The sequence below is a fragment of the Carcharhinus amblyrhynchos genome, chromosome 11, assembly GCF_965287045.1.
Source record: "Carcharhinus amblyrhynchos chromosome 11, sCarAmb.v2.hapA, whole genome shotgun sequence".
Classification (NCBI taxonomy): Eukaryota; Metazoa; Chordata; class Chondrichthyes; order Carcharhiniformes; family Carcharhinidae; genus Carcharhinus; species Carcharhinus amblyrhynchos.
This window is the reverse complement of record NC_137334.1, coordinates 55,915,181-55,930,021: the sequence shown is the minus strand read 5'-3', so window position 1 is coordinate 55,930,021 and position 14,841 is coordinate 55,915,181. Positions and strand designations below refer to the sequence as shown.

Genomic DNA, 14,841 nt, shown 5'->3' with positions numbered 1-14,841 from the left:
CTCTCCCCAATCTGTGGAAGGGGTAGAAAAGGAACCCTAAACACAGCCTGCTGTGCTTGCATCTGCCTTTAAACTGCTGTTGTGGGATTTCTTTGTGCTTGCATCTGCCGTTTTACCACTCCTGACTGGTCATCCATTCACCGCAGTCAAAACGTAAAAAACAAGGTTAAAAGTCGTTGTAGGAAGCTCAATTCATGGAATGTCAGAACACTACAAGACAACAATGTGAGACCACAGTGCAGAACAGCACATGTAACCAGAATGCAAGACAGGTGCCATGTTGACGTAGCTGCCTCAAGTGAAATGAGGCTTGCTGAGGAGTCGCAGCTTGTTGTTGGTGAAAGCCGCAGATTCTACTGGATTAGTAAGTCCAAGGACCAACCTCTGAATTGGCATGCAAATTTAATTCAGTTCCTACTGGGATCAGCAATCAACTTGTGGTTTTTGTCTTCAGTCTTGCCAGTAACCAGCATGCACTACTCATTAATGCCTGAGCTTCAACACTGACACGTAACAGATGAGGTCAGAGAAGTGATTTATGATGACAATAGCAAGATAATTAGAGTACATCAACAGCAGTACAAACTTATTACTGTTGATGATTCTGGTACCTGAGTGGACACACATTGCTGGCCTTAGTCTCTTCCCCATGCACCAATGAGGAGAGTAGAACAAACTCCAATGGTCTGCTCCTTCTCCTAGTGCAGAACATTTGATCTAACCATTACAACAACCAACGTCCAGCAAGCTGATAACATTGGCACGTGTTGAACTGTTATTGAACTGTATGAAAGAGTGATCCCATAGATGTGCACTCTCCTCGCTCTTTTCAAAATGCAGAATGCAGGTCTGATTGACAGCTTGTCAGGAGTATTGCATCTTTGAAGATAAAATCTAAAGTACTTCAGCACAGAGTCAAGCCACAGAAGAAGCTTTATATAACTGTTCTTGAAGATATGGCCAAGAAACAAGGACTGGAACACAAACTAGCCACAGGAATTGCTGATATCCCAGGGGACAATATTGCCATTGAAGATTCTTGGAAAACATTAAAGGATGTTATTTGCAGCATGTCATATGAGGTCCTAGGATTTGTCATTGAAACCAGTCTATCAGCAAATGACAATCAGCTCCTAACAAATAGGCATAAGATTTTCTCTAATAGGCAGAACACTTAAGCAACCTCTTAAACCTACAATCCACAGTGTGCAATGATGCCATTGAGTCATTTGCACACACAGCAGAAGAGTTTGCTCTTTTCTTCTGAAGCAAAAGTCACAAAGGGCTTGAAGCAGCTTTTTATGGGCAAGTCGCTGGGAGCTAATGTCATCCCAGTTGAAATATTTAAGTAGGAGGGACTTGCATGGTTAGGAAACTCACTAGTCTCTGGTTAATGTGGAACTAGAGCGCTGTGCCCCAAGACTACAACGATGCCTTCCATAACTCACCTCTACAAATGGAAAGAGAACAAGTTCATTTGTGACAGTCATCGTGGAATATTACTTAATTCAACAGCAGTAAAAGCTCTCAAAAGCTGTTATTCGTGGATTGTCACTCACTCGATGGATCTGTATGTATCAGAATCGCAATGTGGCTTTTGTGCAGGATGAGGAAAGGTAGACATGATCATCACAACATGTCAAATTCAAGAAAAGTCCCGTGAACAGAATGAGGTCCTCTATATATTGCACATTGACCAGACCAAGACATTTGATACAGTTAGCCAAAAGGCCTGTGGAAGGTTGTATATAAATATGGATGCCCTGAAAAGATTGTGTCATTCACTCATTTCACAAGCAAACACAGTGAAAAGCCAATGCCTCCATCCATCTCAAGCACTGACATGAAATACAATATTTGCAATTAAATATGCTACAATATTTGCAATTAGATATGCAAATTGAGACTTGGTTTATCTTCACACATGAGGTGACATCAAACTAGATTGTAACCTCTTTTATTGCTGAACACTATTGGGCTGTGTAGAAATGTAGAAACTTGATGCACACAATCAAATCTAAAAGTCCTGTTTGACCTTATTTCTACCCTTTCAAATTTCATCCCCCAAATGCCCTTACGTAGTTCCTTTTCTAAACATTCCAACATACTCTTTATATTCATTCTGTAAGAACTATGGAATGCTGCTGGTTGTCTTACTTATAGTGAAAATAGATCAGATCAATTATTTAAATTAATGAGACCAACTGGGATATTTGTCCTTCTGTTAGCCTTCCCTCATTCTCACTGCACAAGCAGGAGGACAGCAGACGTACTCAGAGAAATTATCATTGTGTTCATATTCACTGTGTCTCCTGCCGGTGCATGAAGGCAGTCTGCGCATGTGCATAAGTCTGGTGATGTCACTTTGCTGTGCTCAGTCTGAAACCTCTGCCATGAGTTTCCCTTACTGGCTTATTTTTCTGCAAGCTTCACTTGCAACTTATTGGAATAAAGCAATGTTTCCATAATGCACAAGGGAAAAAAATTAAGTGTTTTCATTCAATAAATGTCAGAATTTTGAAAAGCTTAGACTGATTTGAAGAAAAGAAAACAGTCTTGCAGTTTGCTGGCTACCTGAATCTTTGAGTTTGAAGCTGTGAAGGCGTTCCTGACTTGAACCTTACAAGCCAACAAGGAAGAAAATTTAATAATCACTCATGGTGCAACTCAGCAGCCCAGTTATGATGATTTGAGCAACGCCATCTTTGGTTGTGGCTGCTGCATCCCTCTCAATGACATAACTGAGTAAAACAGTCAAATTGTGTATACATGGCATTGACAGTAAACACAGCTGTTCATATTTTCCAGAAGAATGGCCTGTTACTACACACTGCCATTTTTAGCTTGGAAATTAGATTGACGCCATTGGATACGAAGAGTAACTAAGTAAATGTTGTAATTTGCATGAATTCAGTTCAAGGTATTTGTACTTGTATAGGTTTGGAAATATATTTATCTCAGCTATTATTTCTGTGTATGCTTCCAGTTTTTGGGCTAGCAGCCATGAGTGTATACATTAGGATCTGTGTTTTAATATGCTGTGTTATTCATGCTTCCAGCATTGTTTCTTAATAATCCTTCTCTAATAATCAACTATTGAAATCTTATATTGAGCATATTATTCAAAAATATGCAATCTGCCTATTAAATTTAATAAACAGTCTTGGAATAAGGTTCAATACAGGCTATGCTCCTTACTTTTACAGCAACCCTGTGCACCTACCTCCCATCCAATGGCTCCACCAAGTCCCCTTACCAACAGCAACAGCAGTGGCAGCAATAATACAGGATGGGAACAGCTCAGTAAAACAAACCTTTACATCAGAGGACTGCCACCGAGCACTACTGATCAAGATCTGGTGAAACTCTGCCAGCCGTAAGTACTACAAACATGATATTTTAAGTAGTAGTCGTTTGTATTTGTTCTCTTTGTCCAATTAACTTGCAATTTTCTTTCCATGTTTAAATAATCTGTATAGTCACACTAAAAAATATGCATTAGAATTGGCTCAAGTTACAGCAGTTTGGTTTATTTTGCAAAAAGAGATGTGCTTTCACTTCAGCTACATATGTCATTTAGAATATGTTGAGTACTTTAGAGCTCAAATGTGTCAAACTGAAAACATTTGATTTCAATGGATTATAATTTAAAGTCCGTTAATATAAGAAAAAAAATCTCTGTGGAATATATACTCAAGAATTAAGACTGAATTTATCTCCTGTTGCATTCAGGTTGCTAACTCATTGGACATAACACTGATCTGTAACAAATCATTATAAACCTTAAGAAAGTAAAAATGCTTTTTGAGTGACCAGCTATTACTTAAAAATAATGACTTCAGGGTGAACTTTTTCAAGATAAGAAAATCTTTTTTATTTTTACAAAATTTGATCTTTAAATATATTTTGTGGTGAGCAGCCAAGCAACAGCACTTACCGTTGACCTCGAAGACAGCTGCCCCCAATGATCAAATGATCTTTGTGGCGTGGTTTTCCCTGTTCCTGAAGGCAGTTAAATCTGATACCAGTTCAAGGGGATCTTTTGGCATGCAGCTGCAGTGATGTTAGCAAACAGGTAAGCAACAAATCTCACACAGTATAACAGGAAACTAATAGCACTTAAATTTTAAAAAGGTGAAGGATATCACTTAATTTAGGATAGAAGCTAAAAATAAAGACACGCAACTTAAAAAGTCTCCGTTTTACTTTTCTAATCATAATGGAGAAATCTAACATTCCACATACAAAATTAGCTTTTGATGACCAATGAGCATGTTTAACAGTTGTAATGAAGTTAAATGTTATTCAAAATGCAGTTGTATCTCATTCAAAAATTTTTACAGCAAGCCATTTCAGCAAGAAATGGAAATTGTTACGAATTCATAGATTTTGCTTTGCTGTTTAGGGTGACTCAAATGAAGCACTGACAATTTCTGGATTTCTGTATTATTGTACGCAAGTGTACACTCCAGATGTTGCCAACATTTTCACTGGCATTACTGCTGCAAAATCTGGCCATTGTCCATGGACAACTTCAAGTATCAAATTCAATGTTGAGATGGATGGTCAGCAAGCAGCTTCATTAAATATATGGGTGACTGATACTTTGGGCATGAGCATTGAATAATTATGCAGCAATTTGATTCTCTAATTGGTTTAGTGCAGGCAGTGTGTAAATACCTTCATCCTTCTAAATTCACAAAAATCCTGTTATGTTCGGACATGGAATGGTAGGATAGGGGAGTCATTTTGTATCCCTCCTCATATGGCTGCAACAGAAATTTGGAGGTTAACATCTAAGATCTGAATTCACAGACAATAAGAGCAACTTGAAGAGGGAACTAAGCTGTATTTCAAGGCATAAATTTTTAAAAAGTCAATCCGCGACTTTCTTGTGTTGAGTGCTACAGCCAGTGCGATCTTAGAACAGATGGAAATTACTTTTGAGGATTTAAATTTTCAGTAGGTTCTGCTCATTGAGGAATTAAAAAAAATAGGAGTTGTAATTAAGAGTTTTGCCCAAAAGCTTGAAATGTTAAAACTGGTTGTCAAAGAATTGCATTGCAAATCTGAGAAAAATTGAAAAGAAAAAGCTTCAGCAGAAATAAAGCTAGAAAAGAGATAAATAATGTTAAAACTCCAAGCATTAGAAAAAGAGAGAGGAGGCTTTCAAAATCGGTGCAGACGGACCTCGGGGTCCTTGTGCATGAGTCGCAAAAACCCAGCCTGCAGGTGCAGCAGGTGGTCAGGAAGGCTAATGGGATGCTGGCCTTCATAGTGAGGGGGATTGAATATAAAAGTAGGGAGGTCTTGCTGCGGCTGTATAGGGCATTGGTGAGGCCGCAGCTGGAGTACTGTGTGCAGTTTTGGGCGCCGTACTTACGCAAGGATATTTTGGCCTTGGAGGGAGTGCAGAGGAGGTTTACTAGGCTGATACCGGAGTTGAAGGGGTTGAGCTATGAGGAGAGGCTGAATAAACTAGGCTTGTACTCGTTAGAGTTTAAAAGAATGAGGGGAGATCTCATTGAGACATATAAAATGATGAATGGGATGGATAGGATAGAGGTGGAGAGACTCTTCCCGCTCAGAAAGGACAGTAGGACTAGGGGGCACAGCCTCAAGATAAAAGGGGGACGGCTTAGAACGGAGTTGAGGAGAAACTTCTTCACTCAAAGGGTGGTGAATCTCTGGAATTCTCTGCCCGTTGAAGTGGTGGAGGCTGCCTCGCTAAATATTTTTAAGACGCGGGTTGATGGGTTTTTGATAAGAGAGGGGAATTAAGGGTTATGGGGAGAGGGCGGGAATGTGGAACTGAGCCACGACAGATCAGCCACGATCTTATTGAATGGCGGGGCAGGCTCGAAGGGCTAGATGGCCTACTTCTGCTCCTATTTCTTATGTTCTTATGTTCTTAAGACCATGTGAACAGCACAGGAAATGGGGCTTGTTGGAGAATAGTACTCTTGAAAAGGCAGGGATAGTCCAGGGAGCTTGGATAGGCTGGAGAAAGTCAACCAGGATCTGCCGAAGTACAAGGAACTGAGAAGCATTAAGAATCCCTACAGGAATGAAAGAAGAGAGCCAATGACCCTTAATGGCAGATGTAAATGGGGACCAGGGAAATTCCCAACTAGATCGAGTGTGAGTGATGCCTTCTCAGTTGAAGAGCCACAGTAGGAAGCTGAACAACCTTCCAGGAGCTACACTGTTCCGGGGGATGTGGAACAAAACGGGTGATAGCCAATTCCCAAAACAAAAGTGGGAGGGAGGGAACTTAACCCAAAGCAGATAAATCTTGCAGAGACTGCAAGGGGAATATCAGCAAAACCCATACACTGTTAACCACTGGTAAACAAAACAGATCAAGTTGTAAACCTCAATCAGGACAGCAGTGTTGATGGAAAATGCAGTAAAAATGAAGTTCCAGATACCAGTCCAGAAATCCTACAGGAGGCAAAAATCAAATTACAGCTTCTGACCTAGAAATCAGAAAGTGCCTAGGAGTCAGCCAATAAATTCACAGGTTTGGAGTTGGACAATGAGAGATTAAAACTGATCAGAGCAGACCAGGCTGGCAGTCAGGAAAATTTGCATACTAACAGCCTTTGTGCTAAGCAGCATGAGGCAGAGCCAATGGGAGATACAGAATATCTCTACCCCACCAGGTAACTAAGTGCAGCTTGGCTGATGCCAATAAACTGAGAGATAACAGTCATGTAAAAGTGCCATCTTTTAGATTTAATACGAGTTTATAACAAGAAAATAGCATACAGTTTCTGAAAAATTATCTGACATATAGAAAGAATGATAACAATTCAGGACACTGATGTAAGCCTAATCTTTTCAAATGAAGACAGATTTTATTTGTAATCAACAGCCTGAAAGTGAGAGCAATGTAAGAGCATGTTATCCAGTCTTAACACAGTTTAGGATCATCTGGGTATATAAACCCCAGTAAAGTGGAACAGATGCAATTAGAGTAAAAATGTAAATGGGTGCGGATGTGTTATTTTTAATTCTCTTTATATGGATGTCTATAATGAAACAGTTATTGAAATGATTAGTTCATTCGTCATGTGAGCTAGAGCTGTTATGACGATGTGACTTGTGCATGAGTGCTATTAATCTTTAATTTAATTGGCTGATCAAACATACATTGAGCTGTTAAAAGGATACTTAAGATGGTTACCCTTAAGATGGCTGCCAAAAGACACCTAATGTACAGAGTTGCAAGTTAACCAGTTTTGTGAATTACATTTTAGACATGTCCTGGCACCCTTACGGAATTTCATACCTGCTGATGTCAATAACCACTTCAAAATATTGACTGAAACTGCACTGAACCTCATTTGGACTTCAATAAAGCTACCTCTTAAGCGGAGACAGAAGGTCAGGGAGGACAATAGCGACATGGAAGGACATTTTTCATATTTAATCAAGATTGATAATGAATAATTCAAAAGCTAATGGCGGAAACATTGATAGAATCTAACCCTTGGCCATGGGATAATAACTCCTATATGTCCCAGTATCTGCTAAGCAAATGAGGAGAGAGGTCATGTGACAAGAATAAGCATCTTAAAATTTCTTTTACTACTGAAAGCAGCTTAAATAATAGTTTAGAAGAGCCTGGTATTGGGACAGTAAACCTTTGCTTCTTTCCGTCTCAAGTTAAGCTCTATCTCTGTTAGCTTAAAGATTCACCAGAGCTATAGCAAATTTCCATTGAAAAGAACATCATGGTTTTGGAAATGATCAATTATATTCTAAAAAGAGACTCTTTCCAGACTTCATTCTTCCAAGTTATTAATATAGATTGTGAATAGTTGAGGACCCAGCACTGACCCTTGTAGCACTTTTAGTTAGAGTGTATGATCTTGAAAATGATCCATTTATCTCTACTCTGTTTTCCCTTAATTAACCATTTTGCATCCTTGCAAATATATCATTCCTGACACCATGAACAGGATTCTTCAATCATGCCTGTGCTTGCCCTGGTGCAAGTGAGAATTTAACATTCCAGTCAAAATTCTGTTCACTTTCTGACTTTGAGCAGCACTGCAGAATCCCAGCTGCGAATGAGGACAGGTTTTATGGCGCGTATGTTTTTAACTTGTGTAGTAACCTTTAATGAAAGCCTTTTTGAAAGCCCTTTTAAAAATCTAAACACACTACATCTTCTGGTTCCCCTTTATCTGCTCTGTTACTATAACCTCAAAGACCTCTAATAAATTTGTCAAACACAATTTCGCTTTCACAAAACCAAATTGACTTTGGTTGATTCTATTATGATTTTCTAATTGTCTGTTCCTATCTCTTTAATAATAGAATTTATTATTTTTCCAATGGCAAATGTTCAGCTGACTGGCCTATAGTTTCCTGCTTCCTGTCTCACTTCCTTTCTTAGACAGAGATGTTTCCAATCCACTGATTTTTTTTTTCCCAAATTCTCAGGAATTTTGGAAGATCGCAATCAATGCATCCACTGTCTCGTTGATTACCATTTTTAAGACCCTATGATGTCGGCCATTAGGTCCGGGAGACTTATCAGCCTTAATTTCCACTTGTTCTCTTATTACTTTTTCTCTGTTGATAGTGATTGTTTTAAGTTCTTTCTCTGACTTATGCCTCTTGATTTTTTACTATTCTTGGGTTGCTTTTTATGTCTTCTATTTTGAAGATGGATACAAAATACCTGTTCAATGCTTAACCTACTCCCACCATTGACTTCTTCCTTTGTGACTTCTTATCTCCACCAAACTGATTCTACATCTTAATCTTTGGAACAAAGGTCATTTACCACTATTATACTGACTTCATCCTTTATTAAAAGAACTACTCAACTTATTTTCCTCCCGCTCTTTTGAAATGTTAAATATCTTTGAGTATTTGGGTCCCAGACTTGGTCACAATGCAACCACATCCCTGTAATGGCTTTCATATCATATTCATTTTTTTATATTTGTGCTATCAAACCCTCCATTTGATCACAAATGCTTTGAACATTCAGATAAACAGCCATTATTTCTAACCTTTTACCATTTGCCTATTCTGACCTTATTTACTGGTGCTCTCATGTTTGTATGTCCTGGTCCTTCCTGTCACGTTTTGATTATCATGTTCTGGTTAATTTTCGAAGGGAATGCAATGGATATTGTCTGTGTGGATTTGAAGAAAAACAATGGGGGCAATTTTGAGTCCCTAGTAGCCATCAGTGTAAATGGTAGCACAGGCCCAAAATCTTGCCAAACTTTTCTTTCCTCTCATTCTCATTTTGAAAATCCCTCACCGCCCCTTCGCATCACCAGTGAGCACCATGCTTTCAGATACCCTTTTGAATAACTTCCCTCAGCCTCTCCACAGTCCTCGCTTTTTATGTCTTTCTTAAATCTTGTCTTAACATCCCAGCTTTTGGTCACACCTCCTAAGATCTTCTGTGACTTGGAGTACGTTTTTGTTTGATTATATGCTAGTGAATATCTTGGGATATTTACTGCAACGTTAAACACAATGTTTAAATGCATTTTTGGAGCTAACTACAACCTTATCAAATCATCTTTCAAGACACAATATGTTATTTCACTTCAAAATTGAATTGTAATAGGTGACTTCACACCGTGTATACATAATCAGTTGTCATGACTAATGTTGATTAGCTGCACAAATAAATAAAACATGACGTATGGTTTCTACTCTCCTGACCTTTTCTCCCTGAATCTCCTTGTTTCTTTTTTCTGTTTCTCTTAGTTCTGTCAAGCACACACCTTTTCTTTTAATCTCTTACTCCCTCTTTGTTTCACTTCTCTGTCAGAACCAATTTTTCTCCTAAATTCTGCTGTAAAATGTATAATTTCCCTTGATAGTTCCTCTTGATTTGACAGCTCCACAAATAGTCCTTGTAATCTGCACTGCGGTCATGTTATGCAAAGCTAGCATTTATTATGATCTTATCAGAAATTTGAAGTGTAAAGACTTAGGTAATGTTCAGTTACATTTTAGATAGGAAGTTTCATTCTAAAATATTTAAATGGCATGAATAACAAAGTGAGCTTTTCTCGTGCATCTGTTTGGATTACTCACAAAATAATATAGGAGCTCTTATCTATTTTTCAGAAGCAATTTTTTTTCTGTTTTCTGTTTTCTTGTATCAGTTTTCAGCCTGCTCCCCTCACATCTGCATAGATTCAGCTTGCATGAAATCAGATGAGAACTAGGTCTTGAAAGATATGATGGCATGCGTGCCAACATTTATTGCAAGTAACTTTCAACCTTGGCATGGGTGGAAAGTTAGGAGGTAATTATTCAAACATTAACATCAACAGACAGGAAAATTAGATGGAATACATAATTGATATCAAATTCAATGCAAAAGTTTTGCACCAGTCAGTTGACTATGATAATACTTAAAACATGGCTGGAGGACTGCTGGTACCCTTGGATCTGTACTGCAATGAGAGGAGAAGAATGAAAGAAAATACCATCAAGAAAAGCACCTTAAACCAGGTTGCTTTGATTGATCAAAAAGAACACATTATTTGCAATTGAAGCAAACCACTCATCCCTTCCTCCACACAAAACTTCACTCCTGTTGCATCCAGTTGATTCAACACACGACTAGTTGGCCTCTCACATTCTACACTCTAAACTTGAGATTATACAAAACTGTGCTTCCTGTGTTTTTTTTACCTCATGCCCCCTTCACCTCTTATCGCAGAGCTACAATGGCTCCCAGTCAAGCAATGTCCAAGGGGAGGAAGACGGAGGCTGTATCTGTCCCAGGGGGTTATGTCAACAAAGCTCTCTTTTTTAATCTGTTTTTCCTGGCATGCGCAGTTTGTGGCTTCAATCTGAGCTGCTGACTCTCTGGTGAATTAGGCTCCGCCCACTGCTTCGAGCGGTTAGAAAGTGTCAAGTCATATTTTCAAAGACAATGCATAGGATTGGGTGTGAAAACTTGCTCAAAAAAAGGATCAGGAACTCCCCCGTTTTCACACTAGCTGGATGCTTTGAAAAAAAAATCTCATAACGTTCCACCTAGTATGTCCCAGCGAGAGAGAGATAGGGAACAACTGCTACAGTCAGCAGAAAGAAAAAAGACAGTTTTTAACTGTAGGCTAGCAAACTGAATGTGATGATATTTTTGGGTTGAAACTACAGAACATGTGGAAATTTATAGACTCTGGCAGATTTGTCCTAGTGTGGTCAGGGGATTGAATCATCAGACTGAGCCATGCAGCTGCAGATTGGTTCGCGGTTTTTCAGAGAACTGATGCATAGGGCCTTTGATGGTCACTCGATATGATGACTCAATAAAACAGGAAGAGGTGAGCCTGTTGGAAGCTGGGAGAAACTTTAGACTACAGTTCTGTGGAAAGTGGACTGTAACGTATATATGCAGCATGGGATTATTGATCATGTTAAGCCACTAGAAGGAGTTAGCTTTGCTGTAGTTTAAAGTATTAATTGCCTATTAAGTAATGCATTGTCAGTATTGATTTTATGTTGTCACATTTAAAGTCTTAAAACTTGAAATCTTGTTGCTCAATTCCTTTACTTTGTTCACCAGGATTCCAAGTCTTGTGTTCCTATCCCATTGAGACCAATAACTTTAAAAAAAAATTTGTATGAAGTAGGAAAGTCACTGTGTGTTTGCTGGGGGGTTGGCGGGGGCGGGTGGTTCACTTGTCATCTCAATGCTGAGGGCAAGCCTTAGCCATGTCCTTTTCAGTCCACTGTGCAAAGTATCTCATTAATATGTTTTTTGAATTTATCTATTCTTAGGTCCAGTCTGCTTTCTCGTCCTGGATCACTAATGTACAGCTCTATTGTATGTTTTGTCTCCAGTAATGCATTGATTTTCTAATATGTTGGGGCTGTGGGAATTTCTGGGAGACTCCCACCACCATGTTAGCCCCCCTGGTGATATTTTCTCCATAGTAAGAAGTCTGACAATACCAGGTTAAAGTCCAACCAGTTTATTTGATAGTAAGCCCACAAGCTTTCAGAAATGCTGCTCCTTCGTCAAATGTGTGGAAGGTTCTGGGAAGGGCATATAAAGACGCACACAGTTTACAGAATATTGATTAGAATGTGAGTCTTTACAGCTAACCTATTATTCAAGTCTTAAAGATGCAGACATTGTGAGTGGAGATAGCATTAGCATAGGCTACAGAGATGTGTATTGTCTCCAGACAGGTCAGTAAGTGAGATGTTGCAAGTTCAGGCAAGTCATGAGGGTCACAGTGCGACATGAACCCAAGATCCTGGTTGAGGCCGTCCTCATGTGTGTGGAACTTGGCTATCAGTCTCTGCTCAGTGACTCTGCGCTGTCGTGTGTCGTGAAAGCTGCCTTGGAGAATGCTTACCCAAGGATCAGAGGCCGAATGCCCGTGACCGTTGAAGTGTTTGCCAACAGGAAGGGAACAGTCTTGCCTGGTGATTGTCAAGTGATGTTCATTCATCTTGTTGTAGTGTCTGCATGGTCTCCCCAATGTACCATGCTTCGAGACATCCTTTCCTGCAGCATATTAGGTAGACAGCGTTGGCCGAGTTGCAAGAGTATGTACCGTGTACCTGGTGGATGGTGTTCTCATGTGAGATGATGTCATCCATGTCGATGATCCGGCATGTCTTGCACAAGTTGCTGTGGCAGGGTTATGTGGTGTTGTGGTCACTGTTCTCCTGACGGCTGGGTAATTTGCTGCGAACAATGGTCGGTTTGAAGTTGTGCGATTGTTTGAAGGCAAGAAGTGGGGGTGTGGGGATGGCCCTGGTGAGAGGTTCGTCATCATCAGTGATATGTTAAAGACTCCAGAAAAGATGTCGTAGCTTCTGCGCTCTGGGAAATACTGGACGATGAAGGGTACGCTGTCCATTGTGTCCCGTGTTTGTCTTCTGAGGAGGTCAGTGTGGTTTTTCGCTGTGGTGCGTTGGAATTGTCAATTGATGAGTTGAGCGCCATATCCTGTTCTTATGAGGGGATCTTTCAGAGTCTGGAGGTGTCTGTCACGATCCTCCTCATCTGAGCAGATCCTGTGTATACGGAGGGCTTGTCCGTAGGGCATTTGCTCCATACAGGAAAGGCTAGAAAATCCGAGAAATGGTGGAAAGTCTGTGCAACTGGGATCCTTTCATATATTGGTGGATTCCACCCATCCTGCACTGAAGTTAGAACTAGTTTCCAGCGGAACACCCAAAGAGGTTTTGAACCATATTGTAATTTACTCATGGAAACCACAGAACTAGATACAATATGTATCAGTTACAGTTTGCTCAAGATCGACCAAGCAGGATCTGTATTAGTACGTTAAACATTGCCTGCTGATCAATTTTACTGTGGTGTAGCCTAACTTTATTTTAGCATTGAACAATTTAATAATAGTCAAAATGTACGAACACCTGACTATTTAAGGCCCTGGAAAGAGCAACATTTTACCAAGAATGAAAAATATCAGCATTAAAAATAGCAACTTGCTAATCATTATAGGTAGCATTCATGTGGAGCGTGCTTGAAACCCCAAGTAATACTGGCAGGGGTGTCAAGATAAAAGCTAATAACAACAGAAATCTAATTACTAATATTAAACATTAGAATTGAGAAAGGTTGATAATTACAGGTGAAATAAGTGGATTTCCAATAGGTTTTAGTCATAGTCATAGAGGTTTACAGCATCGAAACAGGCCCTTCGGCCCAACTTGTCCATGCTTCCCATTTTTTAAAAACCCCTAACTAATCTTAATTGCCGCATTTGGCCCTATATCCCTCGATATCCATGTAACTATCTTATCCATGTGACTATCTAAATGCTTTTTAAAAGATAAAATTGTTCCTGCCTCTACTACTATCTCTGGCAGCGTGTTCCAGACACTCACCACCCTCTGTGTGAAAAAACTGCCCCCCTGGACTCTTTTGTATCTCTCCCATCTCACCTTAAACCTATGCCCTCTAGTCTTAGACTTCCCTACCTTTGGGAAAGGATATTGAGTATCTACCTTATCTATGCCCCTCATTATTTTATAGACCTCTGTAAGGTCACCCCCTCATCCTCCTGCACTCCAGAGCAAAAAGATCCCAGTCTATCTAGCCTCTCCTTTATAATTAAAACCATCAAGTCCCGTAGCATCCTAGTAAATCTTTTCTGCACTCTTTCTAGTTTAATAATGTCCTTTCGATAATAGGGTGACCAGAATTGCACACAGTTTTCCAAGTATGGCCTTACCAATGTCTTGTATCGCTTCAACAAGATGTCCCAACTCCTGTATTCAATGTTCTGACCAATGGAACCAAGCATGTTGAATGCCTTCTTCACAGCTCTGTCCACCTGTGACTACACTTTCAAGGAGCTATGAACATGTACCCCTAGATCTTTGTTCTGTAACTCTTCCCAACGCCCTAACATTAACTGAGTTAGTCCTGCCCTGGCTCAATCTACCAAAATGCATCACCTCGCATTTGTCTAAATTAAACTTCGTCTGCCATTCGATAGCCCATTGGCCCAATTGATCAAGATCCCGTTGCAATTGGAGATAACTTTCTTCACTGTCCACTATGCTACCAATCTTGGTGTCATCTGCAAACTTATAAACCATGCCCCCTATATTCTCACTCAGATCATTAATATAAATGACAAATAACAGTGGGCTCAGTACTGATCCCTGAGGCACACCACTGTAAAACAACCCTGTACAACCGCCCTGTAGTTTCTGTCAGGAAGCCAATTTTGTATCCATTTAGATACCTTGTTCTGTATCCCGTGAGATTTAACCTTATGCAACAACCTACATGTGGAACCTTGTCAAAGGTCTTGCTAAAGTCCATGTAGACAACATCAACTGCACTGC

At 39.7% G+C, this 14,841-nt stretch overlaps 1 protein-coding gene across 4 annotated transcripts in view; it reads left to right on the top strand.

The window, feature by feature from the left end:
* The window catches only part of LOC145350151 (RNA-binding motif, single-stranded-interacting protein 1-like), a 350,322-nt gene that overhangs the window by 165,716 nt on the left and 169,765 nt on the right, over positions 1 to 14,841 (top strand). For all 4 annotated transcript variants that reach the window (XM_080199154.1, XM_080199152.1, XM_080199151.1 and 1 more), the window contains exon 2: positions 3,207 to 3,376. In XM_080199154.1, coding sequence (XP_080055280.1) covers positions 3,234 to 3,376 — 143 coding nt within the window. In that variant the 5' untranslated portion in view covers positions 3,207 to 3,233. The remainder of the gene's footprint in view (positions 1 to 3,206; positions 3,377 to 14,841) is intronic.